The sequence below is a fragment of the Mesoplodon bidens genome, assembly GCF_964165515.1.
Source record: "Mesoplodon bidens genome assembly, chromosome: 4".
In the NCBI taxonomy this organism is placed as follows: Eukaryota; Metazoa; Chordata; class Mammalia; order Artiodactyla; family Ziphiidae; genus Mesoplodon; species Mesoplodon bidens.
Window position 1 is genome coordinate 128,566,934 of NC_138160.1, and position 15,944 is coordinate 128,582,877.

The 15,944-nt window shown below is 41.7% G+C and overlaps 1 protein-coding gene across 8 annotated transcripts in view; it reads left to right on the forward strand.

Annotated features, from left to right (window-relative positions):
* HMGXB3 (HMG-box containing 3) overlaps positions 1-15,944 on the forward strand; it is a 63,339-nt gene that overhangs the window by 12,509 nt on the left and 34,886 nt on the right. For 4 of the 8 annotated variants that reach the window (XM_081233594.1, XM_081233596.1, XM_081233598.1 and 1 more), the window contains exons 6-11: positions 3,656-3,787; positions 8,124-8,542; positions 11,057-11,232; positions 11,370-11,467; positions 13,674-13,772; positions 15,322-15,471. In XM_081233594.1, the coding sequence (XP_081089720.1) occupies positions 3,656-3,787; positions 8,124-8,542; positions 11,057-11,232; positions 11,370-11,467; positions 13,674-13,772; positions 15,322-15,471 (1,074 nt within the window). The remainder of the gene's footprint in view (positions 1-3,655; positions 3,788-8,123; positions 8,543-11,056; positions 11,233-11,369; positions 11,468-13,673; positions 13,773-15,321; positions 15,472-15,944) is intronic. The other 4 variants (XM_081233597.1, XM_081233601.1, XM_081233595.1 and 1 more) reach the window with 2 other exon arrangements.

Below are 15,944 nucleotides of genomic sequence, written 5' to 3' on the forward strand. Positions count from 1 at the left end.
TTTCATTCCTTTCTATGGCTGAATAATATTCCGTTGCATGTGTATACTATATATTTTTTAATCTATTCATAAACATTGATGGACATTTGGTTTGTTTCTACCTTTTGACTACTGTGAACAGTGCTACTGTGAGCTTTGGTGTACAAATGTCTGAGTCCCTGCTTTCAGTTCTTCTGGGTATATACCTCAAGAGTAGAATTGCTGGATCATGTGGTAATTCTATGTTTAAAGTTTTGTGGAATTTTTATCCTTTTAATAGCTATAGAATTTGTAGTGATTTTACTTCTCCATTACTGATACTGGTAATTTGGGTCTTCTTTCTTTTTTCCTGATAAGCTTGGCTAGAGGTTACTGATTTTATTGCTCTCAGAGAACAAGGTTTTGGTTTCATTGATTTTCTCTTGTTTTTCTGCTCTCTGTTTCACTCATTTCTATCATTCTTCTGCTTACTTTGGGTTTAATTTGGTCTTTTCTAGTTTCTTAAGGTAGAAGCTGAAGTCATTGATTTGAGAGCTTCTCTTGTAATATAGCTGCTTAGTGCTTAATTTCCCTCTAAGAACTGCTTTAGTGGCATCCCACAAAATTTTTTTTTAATAGATTTATTTTATTTATTTATTTTTGGTTGTGTTGGGTCTTCGCTGCTGCGTGGGGCTTTCTCTAGTTGCAGGGAGCAGGGGCTACTCTTCGCTGTGGTGTGCAGACTTCTCATTGCAGTGGCTTCCCTTGTTGTGGAGCACAGGCTCTAGGTGTGCGGATTTCAGTAGTTGTGGCACCCAGGCTCAGTAGTTGTGGCTCATGACTCTAGAGCACAGGCTGAGCAGTTGTGGCTCATGGGCTTAGTTGCTCGGCAGCATGTGGGATCTTCCCGGACCAGGGCTTGAACCCGTGTCCCCTGCATTGGCAGGTGGATTCTTTTTTTGTTGTTGTTGTTGTTTTTTGCGGTATGTGGGCCTCTCACTGTTGTGGCCTCTCCCATTGCGGAGCACAGGCTCCGGACGCGCGGGCCCAGCCGCTCCACAGCACGTGGGATCCTCCTGGACCGGGGCACGAACCCGCGTCCCCTGCATCGGCAGGCGGGCTCCCAACCACTGCGCCACCAGGGAAGCCCAGGCGGATTCTTAACCACTGTGCCACTAGGGAAGCCCATCCCACAAATTTGGATATGGTGCATTTTCATTTTCATTCAGTTCAAAGTACTTTCTAACTTACTTCTTTGACCCATGAGTTACTTAATTATTTTCCAGATATTTGGGATTTTCCAGGTGTCTGTCTTTATCAATTTCTGATTTGATTCCATTGTGGTTAGAACTTCGTAGTTTATAAGGCCTGAATCCTTTTAAATTGATTGCAGTTTATTTTATGGCTCAGAATATGGATTGTCTTGATAAATGTTCTATGTGCACTTGAAAAGAATATGTATTCCTGCTGTTGGGTAGAGTGTTCTATGCATTTCAGATTAGGTTGAGTTGATTGATAGTGTTCCTTATTGATTTTGTATCCTTACTGATTTTCTGTCTACTGTTTCTGTCAATTATTGAGAAAAAGCATCCATCTGTCATTATAGATTTATCTGTTTCTTTTTGCAGTTCTATTAGTTTTTGTGTCATGTATTTTGACTGTTACTAAGTACACAAACGTTTAGGATTGTTACGTCTTCTGGATAAACGGAATGCTTCTTCATTATGAAATGACCTTTATCTCTGGCAGTATTCTTGCCTATGAAATCTACTTAGTTCTGATATCAACCTTTCTTTTGATTATTGTTATTAACAAGGTATATCTTTTTTCCATCCTTTTACCTGTTTGTACATTTGTATTTCTATTGTACCTTTTTTGGTAGGCAGCATATAGTTTGGCTCTAAGAGCAAGACCTATCTGATGATCTCTGCCTTTTAATGATAGTATTTAGGCCATAGGTATTTAATGTGATTATTAATATGGTTTGGTTTAAATCAGTCCTCTTACCATTTGTTGTTATTGTTGTTGTTTTGGTCCTATCTGTTTTGTTGTACTTTCTTTTGAAATAATTAAGTATATTTTATGAATCCATTCTATCTCCTTTGTTGGCCTATGAGCTATTAACTTTGTCTTGGTTATTGTATTGGTTTCTTTTAGGATTAATAGTACATACCTTTAACTTGTCACAATCTGTCTATCCTCTAAAACCCCTGCTGTGGATAAACAATACTTTCTTCAATAAGAAAGTTGTAGTAAACTAATTATTTTTCCTGAGCCTTTCCTGTTCCAGAAATTTATATTCTTTATGGTTTAATAAGTGTCAGCCAAGCTCTTCTAGAAGTACTTAAGAAGGCAGCATCAGCCTTGAACACTAGCATTATTTCCTAAAGTCATTTCTATAAGTTGCTGTTCAGGAGTATTTCCAAATTCATGGTAATTTATTTATAGCACTAACTTTGCTCTGAGGGTGTATTCAGAATGAATATTCCATGTGGGGCCACGGTCTGAGCAAAGATAAGATATAATGTTTTACCCATTAATAATAGTCTCACAAACTTTTTGCTTCTCAAGATATATCCATTAAGCAGAAAGGGCAGGTGATTTTACAGAAGAGGAAACCAAGGGCCCAAGAGCTAAGATGACTTACCCCCAGCTCATTCAGTATGTCAGTAACAAAATTGGAACCCAAACCCTGGTCTCTTTTCCTTGGTGCTACACAACTTCACACTCATCTTTGACCTGCTATCACTGTCATAATCACCTTTTCCTTAGGTGTTCTGGCCAGAGGTAGCCTAGAGGCAGCTTGGTGTTTCCCAAGGGAAGTTTTTGCTTTCTGGCCAGGCTAGGGAGGCTGGGATTAGTAGCTGAGTAAACCATAAGTGACAGAACAAATCTGACAGGGAAGTGTTTTCTTTCCAGCATTAATCAAGAAATGGAGTGTGGCTAATTTCTATTTGTAGCTGAAATGTAATACATTCTGTTCAAAGGGAAATCATCGGAGATGGTGCAAGCCAGTGGCTGAGTATATTTGTATGCAGATGATCAAATTCTGTGGAGTGTCAGAGGACCTGGTTTCAACTGAAGTTCCCTCTCATTTTTTTAGCGACTGGACTGTTTTTATATCTTTGAACCCTAGATCGTAGGTTCTCTGATTTTTAACTAACAAGAATGAAGAAGCAAATTCTTTGAAGTATTGAGAGCAAGAGGGTGCAGCAGGATGCATGGAAGGAATCTTGACCAGGAATCAGTAAGATCTGTCTTCTAGGTCTAGCTCTGTCCTTGAGTCACTACATGATTTGAGGCAAAGCATTTAACTACTATGAACCTCAGTAGTAATACTTCATAGCATTGCTGAGAACATTAAATGAGATATTGGTAGAGTGTTTAGCACTGTGTGGTACTTTGCCTAATTAATGGCAACTCTTCTTACCTTTATACTTCCGGTACCTAACTCTGTAACCTTGGGCAGCTGTCTTTCTTCATTTGAATTCACCTTCTCCATTTCTAAAAACTGAACTAGTTAGTTGTATCTTAGGACCTTTCCAACTCTGACCTTTTAAGATACCATGAATTGGCTAACCTTCTGCAAGCTGGTATCCTCCTGGCATTGTGGTTATAATGGTCATCAGGATCTGACAGAGATTAGACTGTGGTGTTGATTCTGACTTGCTCTTTTTTATTTTGTTTTTAAATACAGACTACTACGTACACCCGACGGGGCCATGGGACATGCACCAGCCCAGGCTGCTCTTTCACATATGTCACCAGGCACAAACCACCTAAGTGCCCTACCTGTGGTAACTTCCTAGGAGGGAAGTGGATCCCAAAGGTAAAGTTCATTGGCCATCACTGCTTTGGAAACCCCACAAAGTAGGCTTATTATTCCCTTTAAGAACAGATGACTTAAATTAATATTCATTTAATTTTCTGACGACACAAATAAGTCAGTTTCTTTCTTTTTAAAAAGAAAGAATAACGTTATCTGTAATCTCATACCATCCAAAGAAAAGCTATTGTTAAGATTTCAGTATATTTTCTTCCAGTCTTTTTCTATGGATATACAAGTTCTGTATCTTGCCTTTTTTCCTTTAACATATCATGCCATTAAATATTCTTCAAAAACAATATCTTTAATTGCTTCATAGTTTTCCATGAATGACTACACCATGTTAAATCATTCATTTCTTGTTAGGGTTACATTTTTTTTTTTTTTTTTGCGGTACGCGGGCCTCTCACTGTTGTGGCCTCTCCCGTTGCAGAGCACAGGCTCCGGGCGCGCAGGCTCAGCGGCCATGGCTCACGGGCCCATCCGCTCCACGGCATGTGGGATCTTCCCGGACCAGGGCACGAACCTGTGTCCCCTGCATCGGCAGGCAGACTCTCAACCACTGCGCCACCAGGGAAGCCCAGGGTTACATTTTTAATAACCCGCCCTCCACACTGACTGCTTAACTATCCACACGCACAGCACACATCTCATTCCCTAGCTCAGAGTCCTTTTAGTTTCATATAGCTCCTATTAAAAAGTGGAGGTCTTTAACCCGATACTCAGGTCTGCCATAGCTTAACGTTCCAGATGTATACCTCTGTCTCCAAATAAATGATGCTCAGTAAATAAATGAGCGTTAGAGCTGAGCCCTTGTGACTTTCAGTTCAGCACATGTTTGCTACCTGTTGTATGCTTGGCACTGACTACATGAATCATACATACTTGCCACGTTTTTGATATAAATTATTTAGGGACAAAAGGACTAGAATAGTCAGAGGTGGTTTTATAGAGGAGATGGTTTGGAAAGATCAGTAGAATTTGGGTAGATAGAAGAGGAAAGAAGGCGTTGTTCTTGTGAAAATAGCTTAGGTTAGGATTGTGTTCGTCATGTGTTTGACTCATGGTCCAAACTCATTTCTGTAGAGAAAACTTAAATAGCAGCATACTTAAGTTCCTTTGGGCAGTTTCCACAGAACAACTCTCAGAAAATTACTGGGATGGTGACTTTTGCCCTCTGGCTGAGTGTTGGAGTTCAGGATAGCACCAATTTCGGAGGCAGAATAGGTTAATAATTAAGAATACAATTCTGGAGTCAGGTTCCTCAGATCAAACCCCTCCTTCCCAAGTATTTAGCTTTGTAACCCTGGGCAAGTCATTTTATGTCTCTGTTCTTGATTTAGGCTTCCTTTCCTTTGTAAATGGAAGTAAACAATAGTGCCTACCTCATTAGGGTTATTGGAGGGGTCAGATGAAATGATCCATGCGAAGTGGATGGCATGTTCCTAGTGTATTGAATATTCAATCCTCAGTAGGGCTTCACTGCTCCCATTGTTGGCAGCAATATAATTAATATTAACAGCAACAATAGAGACAATTAACATTTCAAGGGGCAGGAAGTACCTAGGGCCTTGTGGAGTTTTTAGTGTGCACTGTGAAGCCATTTCATTTATTCCCGCCCTAATTATTCTCCCAAAATGTACTTTCCCAGCTGCAGTAGGAAGATTGAATTGGATAGTTGTTGGACTCCTCCTTGGTCCTTCTTCACTTTTGCACAGCAGGTCTGTCAAATGACCCTATTTCCTGTGCTTTTGCATGAAAGAGTGTAACCGATCCTGTGCCTAGTCTGCTTCAGATTCTGTTTTTACTTTGGTTTTCTTTCCTTTTTCATTTTGTCTTTTTTTTCCGCCTTTGATTGAATAACTTTTGAGCCATTCTCTTTTTGAGATCAAACTCATGACATGAAAACAATTTTCTTCTTAGCTACTTGTCCCGTCTTTACTTGCTAAGTCAGAATATTTTTCCCAAAGGTTTTTGCAAGAATTACCACGTAAAGAGCAGATACTGTCATTTCTAAATCTCATAGGAACAGAATACCTGAGTGTGAGAAGAAAAAGGGTAACAATGTAGCATCAGTGCACTTAAAATTTTAGAGATAAAGGAGACGTTGGTTATCAGCTAGCTCAACTCCCAAATTTCCAGCTAAGGAAAAAGAGATTCGGGAGAAGTGACTTGTTACATTCACATTGCTAATTATGCTGTCTCCTTTTCCAGTAAACCACACTTCTCAGGCATTGCTGTGCTGTTTACCTGCAGAATCTTAAGATTTCCTGAGTTCTGATTTTTGAAAGAGCAATTATAAATAGTTTCTAAAAGCTCCAAATGTATCCATGCCAGTCAGGAAATGACTCACCTTTTCTTATATTGTTCTGGAGTTCATACTGGCTAAAATTAGCCCAAGAAACATGTGGCACAGTTTCCAGTGAGTTGGATGGAACAAAAGATGGTATATAAGGCTCAAGGTATGGTATATCGCTCAAGGCCTCATTACTGTGGGCTCTCTGACAGCAGTAATTGAGGTCTCTGATCGAGGAACTGGTAGTATTTGCCTTCCATCTTGAAAGAAAGTGACATCTAAAAAGGGTAGGCTGAGTTAAGGAAATGTGAGATCACCAGCTAGAGTTTTTTGCTCTGATTGCTTAAATTATCCAGTCTTCCTGCAAAGAATTTTTGTCAATAGCCTATTTAGTGGGCAGTGTTCTGCTTAAAGATCTCATCTCAGGGGTTTAGTTTATCTTGTCTCCTGGTTTTCTGCTGACTCTTCCTTCTTTAGCAGTCAGTAAGCTCAGTACAGTTTACTTGGAATTTTTCTTGTCCTCATGGTTTGTAATTGTGTGTTAGAATCTGAGAATGCTTTACTGGAGATTTCTTAAGGTCGTCTATATTGATTCTTAACCAGAGGCACTGTGTTGCCCAGAGGGACTTTTGAATTGTAAGTGGTTTTTGGTAGTCAGTGACTGGGAGATAATACTGAAATTTAATGGCATTGGGCACAGATGCTAAATTTCCTGTAAAGTGCAGGGGGGTCCTGCCCCTCCACCATGAAGAGCTGGGCCACCCAAAAGGCTATCTTGCTGCTCTTGACAAACACAGAGCTCTCTTACTCCATAATGGGAAATGAGGAATCAGATGAAGCTTGCCTTAGATGACATAAGCAATTAGGTTGAAGCAGAGCCTAGACAGAGTGCAGCTTTTGTGTTTTGTCTCCTAGTTTATAGCGCCTTTCACTATTCACGTGGAAGGAAAAAACCTTTGAGACCTACCACAGAGATGACCACTGTTAAATTTTTTTTTTTTGGCCGTGTTGGGTCTTCGTTGCTGCGTGCGGTCTTTCTCTAGTTGCGGCGAGCGGGGGCTACTCTTCGTTGCAGTGCGCGGGCTTCTTACTGCGGTGGCCTCTTTTGTTGTGGAGTACGGGCTCTAGGCACGCGGGCTTCAGTAGTTGCAGCATGTGGGCTCAGTAGTTGTGGCATGGGGGCCCTAGAGCCCGTGGGCTCTAACGTGCAAGCTTAGTAGTTGTGGCCCTCGGGCTTAGTTGCTCCGTGGCATGTGGGATCTTCCCAGACCAGGGATTGAACCCGTGTCCCCTGCATTGGCAGGCAGATTCCTAACCACTGCACCACCAGGGAAGTCCACTGTTAATTTTTTTTAAGTGTTCGTGTGTACATATATGTATGTAAACCTCGGGTCTGTCTGAGATAGCAGCAGCTGGTATTTTTAGTGAGTGAGCCTTTTCTAGCATGTAATTAATGTGTGTGATCTGATTTGACCCAGTGAGAAGTTTGTGGTGTATGTGTAAATCAGCCTTACGCTGACTTTTAGGACTCAACCTGAAAGAATCTGGGAAAAAGATAAAAGAGTTTTCCCCAGTGGAGTTGGAAGCATTCAGTCTGTGCGAGATTGTGACCACATTGTGATTAAGTGAGTCTCATAAAGGGACCACCAAGATAAACAACTTAATACTTCTAGGCCCAATATGGCAGTATGTCAGCCTCTTTGTAGACATAAAGAAGACCTTCAACAATCAAAGGTCGAGGTAAAAAAATGTCAGCATTTGTTCGCTGAAACCTGAAGAAACGTCGTTAAGAAATTTATTAGAATAGGCTTATCCTAACTCGGACATTGAATACAGTGGTGAAAGGGAACTGGAATCAGAAGACTTAGATTCGGGCCAGTTTTATACTTGGGACCTGAAGTCAGCCTCTTCCTTTCTCAGCCTCGGCTTCTTATTTGTTGCTCATACATTATTGTCACAAGGATCAAATGAGAGAATATTTGTAAATGTGTCGTCAACTGTAAAATGCTATATGCATGAAAGGTTTTCTTTTTTTTTTTCTAGGAAAAGCCAGCCAAAGTCAAAGTGGAATTGACTTCTGGAGTCTCCTCCAAAGGCTCTGTGGTTAAAAGAAATCAGCAGCCTCTCACCTCCGAGCAAAATTCTGCTAAGGAAAACTCTTCTAAACTGACTCTGGAGAACTCTGAAGCTGTAAGCCAGCTCCTAAGTATAGCTCCTCAAAGAGACGTGGGTGAGGAGAATGAGTGGGAGGAAGTGATCATCTCAGATGCCCATGTTTTGGTCAAGGAAACTCCTGGGAATCGTGGTACAGCAGTCATTAAGAAGCCAGTGGTCAAGAGTGGTGTGCAGCGTGAGGTCTCTCTGGGGACAACTGAGAATGACAGTCCTGGACTAGACGTGCCACCACCAGCTGAGGGGACCAGCACCTCCAATTCACTCCCTGCTCCTAAAAAGCCTACAGGGTAACCCAATGTGTTTATTTTTTCCCCTATTTAAAAAAATATTTACATATTTATTTATTTATTATTTTTTGGCTGCGTCAGATCTTAGTTGCGGCACATTGGGATCTTTTGTTGCGGCGTGTGGGCTCTTCGTTGCTGTGCGCTGGCTTCTTTCTAGTTGTGGCGTGTGAGCTCCAGAGCGTGCAGGCTCAGTAGTTGCAGCATGCGAGCTCTCTAGTTGCGCTGCACAGGCTCCAGAGCACGTGGGCTCTGTAGTTGTGGTGCGTGAGCTTAGTTGCCCCGCGGCATGTGGGAATCTTAGTTCCCTGACCAGGGATCGAACCGGTGTCCCCTGCATCGCAAGACGGATTCTTAACCGCTGGACCACCAGGGAAGTTCCCCAATGTGTTTATATATTACAGCATTGTGTTTAGAACAGCAGCTTGCGAAGTGCCCTGTGTTTATTTTGTCCCATGTCCTTACAGCATTCCTGAGAGAGATAGCAGAGCCCAATTCATGGTTTATATTTTAGAGATACAGAAGCTGAGGCCTAGAGACATTGATCCGCCTTTCCTCCTACACTCTGCTGTCTATTTACTGCTGTCCCGTTCCTTATACATCTCTTCTTGTCAGTCTCCCTAAAGCAGTTATTACAGGGTCTTGTTGGTACAGGCTGTGGGCAATGTTACAAACCTAGTATCCAATTCTGGATACTGCATTTGAAAAGAGAAGCCTTATTAGGGCATCTTTATATAATAAAGATTCCTGTCCTGGTGGTCAGAGAACTAAATTCTGGTTGTGACTCTGTCCAGGGCTTCTGTTTGACCGTGGGCATAGTCACTTCGTACCCATTTTCCCCTCTGAAAAATCTTGAGTTGGGTGTTATAAAAAAGAATCGTATCCTCAATGGCTGACCATACAGCCTGAAAAAGATTGTGTGTAAAGCTTGCAGCCCAGTGCCTTGCAGATAGGAGAGGTCCATAAGTGTGGGCTGTTTTTCCTCCCTTCCTTAAAGGCTTTCTCACCTTAGAGGCTTGACTGAATTCTCCATGTATGTAGCTCCTTTACAGAGGCAGCTGTGGTCTTAAAATGGAAGGCTCTTTTTTGTTTGTATCATTGGTTCTCAAAGGGGAGCAGTGCCCCAGGGGACATTGTGGCAATGTTTGGAGACATTTTTGGTTGATACCATTGGGGAGGGAGTGCCACTGTCATCAAGTGGGTAGAGGCCAAGGATGCTGCTAAACATCCTACAATGCACAGGACAGCCTCTTGCAACAGAGAATTATTTGGCCCAAAATGTTAGTAGTGCCAAGGTTTAGAAATTCTGGTTTATATTATTACGATTAAAAAACTTTTATTGTTCAGTAGAAAATATATTCACATAGTTCAGACTGAAAAGGTGTAAGGAATATATACTGAAGAAAATCTCCTTTCTGTCCCATCCTTGAGTGCTCCATTCCCATTTCCCAGAGACAATATTCCCAACTTTCTGTGTTTTTGGAGATAATTTTGAGTATATGCAAACAAATAGGAGTGTATGTGTGTTTATAATGAATATCATTAAATTTTAAAAGTCAAGATGTCGAAGTATGTATGTCACGCTACCATTTGTGTAAAGAAAGGTAGGGAAAAAATACATGTGTGTACACACACACACACACACACATATATATATATATATATATATACGTACATAGTTGACTCTTGAATAGACATGGACTTGAACTGCGTGGGTTCACTTACACGTGGATTTTTTTCAGTATGTATGTACTACAGTACTACATGGTGTGCAGTTGGTTGAATCTGCCAGATGTGGAACCCTGGATATGGAGGGCTGTGAAGTTATCAGTGGACTTTTGACTCCATGGGGGTCAGTGCCCCTAATACGTGCTGTTCAGGGTCAGCTGTGTGTGTGTGTGTGTGTGTGTGTGTGTGTTAATATATATTTTTCCCCCCACCTTTCTTTACACAAATGGTAGCATAACATACATACTTTGACATCTTTTAAAATTTAACAATATACTTTGAGATGGTTCCGTGTCCTTAGAGAATGAAGCTGTGCACTTTTGGGCAGGTGAAGCACTTTAGCAAACGTGTATTGAGGCCTTCAATGGGCAGGCTTTATGCTCAACACTGGAGCTACAAAGATGAAGAAAACATGAACCTTGTTCTCCAGGGTCTCTAAGCTGCCCTCTTGTGGGAGACTGATACACTTTAAATACTTGGGCTGATTAGAGGCAGATTAGGTGTTATAACTACAATAGCTATTGATATCCCTCACTGTAGGCACTGTTTTGCACTTTTTTATTTTCATAATGACCCCATGAAGTACATGTAATTGCATATTACAAACGAGGTAAACAGTGAGATTTCTTGCCCAGGGTTACACAGCTATTTAATGGTTTAATTAATGTCTAAAGCCTGACAGTTTAACCAGGACACTATTCTAATAAAGTGGTATCTGAAGATTGCACTTCGGTTTTCTTCCCCCTGGTCTGGAATTTCTAGGAGAGCTCCCTTCTTGTTTTTTTTCAGAGTTGACCTGCTTATTCCTGTGTCCAGAGCCCCAGAGCTTAAAGGCAGAGCACGGGGCAAGCCCTCGTTACTGGCTGCAGCAAGACCCATGAGAGCAATTCTTCCAGCCCCAGCTAACGTGGGTCGAGGCAGCAGCATGGGACTGCCCAGGGCCAGGCAGGCCTTTGCCCTGAGCGGTAAGGTCTGGGACAGACTTGGGAGGAGGGACTGTCTAAAGGGAAGGGGACAGGAGTGGGGGTTGAGCATGGAGATGAGAGACTTAGGGAGACTCTGAATGCACTTAAGTCACCAGTCTGGCTCCTGGTTGTCTCAGATAAGACTCCCTCTGTGAGGACTTGTGGCCTGAAGCCAAGCACGCTGAAGCAGCTGGGCCAGCCTATCCAACAGCCATCTAGCACTGGTGAGGTGAAGGTAAGACCCTTTCCCCAGAGGGGGAGCCATCTGGGGGGGGCCGCTGGCTGCTCCAAGAACAGGGCTTCCATTGAGTGTCTCAAAGCCATAGGCAAAAAGCCTATTCTTAACACTGGTAGAACTGTGGGAGGAGGGTTAGCATGAATGAGTTATCTGGTTTTTAATTAGTTTCTTTTTCTGGTTATAAAAATGAATGCATGTTTTAAAAATTTTATTTAGAAATAATTTAAAACAAGAAAAGTTGCAAGAGTAAAAGTAGTACAAAGAGCACCCATGTAGTCTTTACCTAGTTACCTATTGTTAACATATTAGCCCATTTTGCATTATCATTTGTGCTCATTTGTCTTCCCCATTGTGTGTGTGTGTGTGTGTGTGTGTATGTATGTTTAAAATACACATAATTTAAAGGTAAGTAACATGGCCTTTTACTCTTTAATGCTTCAGTGTGTATTTCCTAAGACTAGAGATACTCCGTTACTGAAACATTGATACTTTATCATTTGTATTCCAGTTTCGTTGGTTTTACCCAGTTGTGTCCTTTATAGCATTTTCTACGTTAGTACAGGATACGATCTAGGATTAGATGCTGCATTTAGTTGTCATGTCTTTTTAGAAAAAATGAATGCATGGTTGTTATAGAAAATAAAGAAAATTCAGGTAAGGCAGAAAGAAAATAAGTCTCTTCTGATCCTGCCACCCAGAAATAACTGTTATTGATGGTCCAGTGTGCGCTCATTCAGCCAGGTTCTTTCCTGCATTTGTCTGTGTTTATCTTTTAAATGTAATTTTTTAAACCTAAAAGCATGGCTCTTTCTCCATGTACTGGTTTGTAACCAGTACAATTCATTCCATTTAATGATAGAGCTATTAAAGATTTCTCAGGTGTCAAAATTGCATGTGTTCAAGTATATTTATTATTAGATTTTTTTTTAGTTGTTTTGCCGTATGTGACTTGAATGTGATCAAAGATCCCTAAATCAGCACTTTTGTGAGCATGACCGTCAGTAACAAACACATTTCTACATCACAGCCCAGTAAATATATACATATATACACATTAAAAGTTTAATTAAGCTATGCCCTTATTTTATGCAGTCATTTTTCCATTTCTTTTTCCACAATGCTGGTTTCAGCCCATTAAGTTAATTTCACAATCCCTCAGTTTGAAATTGAAAACCCTGACATGGACCAAATTGGAATAGGAATATCAGTCTGCCATCTCCCTTGCCGTGTGCTCTCTGTCAGGTAACTGCTTTGGTTTGATAGTTCTAAATTTGCCCCAACAAGGCTATCAGCCAGCTTCTACTTTGAAGGTTGATCTGTTTTCACCCAAATGTGGTGTCACCCCTGGGTGCATGTGTGATCTTGGGGAATAGAAGGATGGTAATCGAGTCTGCTTCAGCTGCTTCCTAGATTTCCAGCCCTTAGATTCCCTTCATGTGTGTAAATTCCCAGTCTTCTGTGTAGTTTCCTTTTAATTGGCAAATTGGGTATTTGTTAAAAAGCCATAAAGCCTTTTACTAGTCTTAAACCAGTTAAGTTACATGAAATCTTATGTTCTGAAAATTAACTTAAATTCATTATTACAGAATAATTATTTTTAATTTAGAATGCTTTCTTCATCTTTTCTTTTTTACATTCCATATAGAACATTTGAAAATTTTTATAGATAGTGGTAAAATGGAAAACAACCATGATCTTCCCCTCAACCTGTGACATTTTAGTGAATAATCTTTCAAACTTCTTGTGTTTTTTTTTTTTTTTGGCCGTGCCATGCAGGTTGTGGGATCTTAGTTCCCTGGCCAGGGATTGAACCCAGACCCCCAGCAGTGGAAGCATGGCGTCCTAACCACTGGACCACCAGGGAATTCCCCAGACTTCTTTATGTCAGCATAATTCAACCACATATTTGTGTATAGAGCTATTACATGCTTTTCTCACTTGATAGTAGTTGTAAATCTGACTCATAGTGTTTCTGATAAGCAGTGTTAGAAGCTGTGCAAAAGAGTGTGGGAACCCCTGGAGTTGAAAGTGACACTCAACCTTTGGTGGGCTGGTGACTGCTGACTAGCATTCCAGAGGGCTTGTTTGGAGCATAGCTCTACAAATGCCTGGGCAACTGTTTCCTCAAGCTGTTTCAGGACACAGGACGTCAGGAGTTTGACTGAGGTTCAGAGGCACTAAAATAATTTGTTTTGATCTACAGCTACCAAATGGCCCAGCCAACAGGACATCTCAGGTGAAAGTTGTAGAGGTCAAGCCTGATATGTTTCCTCCATATAAGTATAGCTGCACCGTCACACTGGTAAGTGCAGACAGGTGATGGGTTGACATAGAGGTGGTTTGATTGTGTGGTTGAGGGGGAGTAGGAGTCTGAGGTGGGTGGGGAGTGGTACTTGGGAGTGAGAGTAGGGTGAGGGCGAGATTATAGATTCTGAAGATCCTGTCAGTGGTACAGATGATAGCTACTGGGTGAATCATCTAGGTTTGCTGTTTTTCCCAGGTGAGATCCATGAAGTATAGGCCAGCTGAGACCAGGATATTTCTTTTGAGAGTAGCTGGAGATGAGAATCCAGTCTAACTTCAACATTCAGCAGTCTTTGGACCTTTTAGCCTCAAAAGTGTGGTCTACATATAAGTTTGAGAAATGTATTTTTTTCCTCCCTAAAACAGAGTCACATTCAGTACTAGTATCTGAAAGGGTTTGAGAAGTGCTTTAGTGAAGCAACTTTTGTTTAGCCTGGTGTTTCTCACCAAGGTTTTCCCTCCCCCACTTTTATTTTTAACATAACACATGTTAACATCCCAATAAATGAATGTGTGACTCTGGGGTCGTCCTTTTGCAGGGTAAGCAGCCTAGAGCAGTGGAATAAACACTGGGTGTCGAAAGACCTAGTCCAAAAGTGGTTCTGGCTCTGCTGCTAGCATGGCATCTAACCTTGAGCAAGGCTCTTTGCTTCTCTGGTCCTCAGTTTTCACTATCTGTAAAATACTCTGTTGGTTTAGAAAGCATGTTAGGGCTTCTCTTGCTCAACATTCTCTAATTTTGTTGATCCTTAAGGTACCAATCAGCCAGGTATCATTTGGCAGTTTCCCTGGATGAGTAAGATACACAGATCTTGAGAAAGCAGCTAGATTTTTAAAAATTCAGAAACTTTATTGAGCGCCTGCTCCGTGCCATGCCCTGTGCTAGGATTCAGTAGGAACAAGACAGCGCATGGTATGGTGGGTCAGGGCCTCATCTGGCCTGATCCTTGGGGAGAGTGTCTCTCTTATCCTAGACAGCTGCTCAGGCTTCTTTTTCTAAAGACCTAATTACTACCTTCTCCATGCCATCCATCCCTTCACTACCTCTTCCATTTGGCTATGAGAGGCCACTAGGGATACCATCTGGTGGGAACTGCCTGGGACCTTCTCTTTGGCTGATTAGACTGCAGCTTGTTGTAGGAGTCTAGATGCCAGAGGTTTGAGCTTAAATAGTCGAGAAGTCACAATTTATCTTTATTGGAGCTTGAAATCTTTGGTTCACCACAGTCTCTGGCACTCTGTTAGAACAGGCCTGTTTCACTCTGCTGATTGCCTGGACCCTGAAGGCATTTGAATTTATGACCTTTGAGATTCAACTCACTTGTTTCACAGATAAGGAAGGACTTGCCAAAATTATTTAGGCTGTATTAAGACTGAAAGGGGATAGCTGCCGAAAAAGTATCTTGCTTCAAGGCTCTTGGAGAGTTAGTCTAAATCTGGTTTTGTGATTGCCCTCTCTGTTTTACCCATAGCAGGTCATCCTGATTCTTGGCTCTGCCCAGGTGTAAGTTGACTTGTAGAATTGAACTTCAGTCTTACTTTTTTAGGATTTGGGCCTGGCTACATCAAGAGGTCGGGGAAAGTGCAAGAATCCCTCTTGTAGCTATGTCTACACCAATCGGCATAAACCGCGGATTTGTCCCAGCTGTGGTTTTAACCTTGCCAAAGACCGGACTGAGAAAACCACCAAGGTTCTCGTGAGTTCCTTCCCCAAACACACCCCGCAGCCTTGGATTGGGCTCTGTTAGCAGACCTGCTTTAGGAGAAATAAAAGGATTTCTTAGTACACAATAGTAGTTAGCACCTGAACTGGAACCAAGTTACAGGTTCTGAACCTGGGCAAGTGCCTTCTTTCTGGGCTTCCTTGTCCTCTTTGCCAAGCTGAGGGGGCTGACCAGATACCTTGATCTCTGAGAACCTTCTAGCTCAGTGGACCAAGAGTTCATTCACGGGGGTGCCGCGGGGAAGCCAACACAGGCCTTAAAGAGGATTCTGAAGAAGAGAGGGGTGGAAGGGTTACATCCTTTTAGCTCTGAGGCTGGTGAAGGGCCTGTAAATAGAATTTTGGTAAATACAGAGTGCCAACCCCAGGACTTTGTAGATGAGATTCCTGCTTCTCAGGTTTCTTGCAGAGTATTTGGCCAACCACAAAGCTTTACTTCTAGCAGTG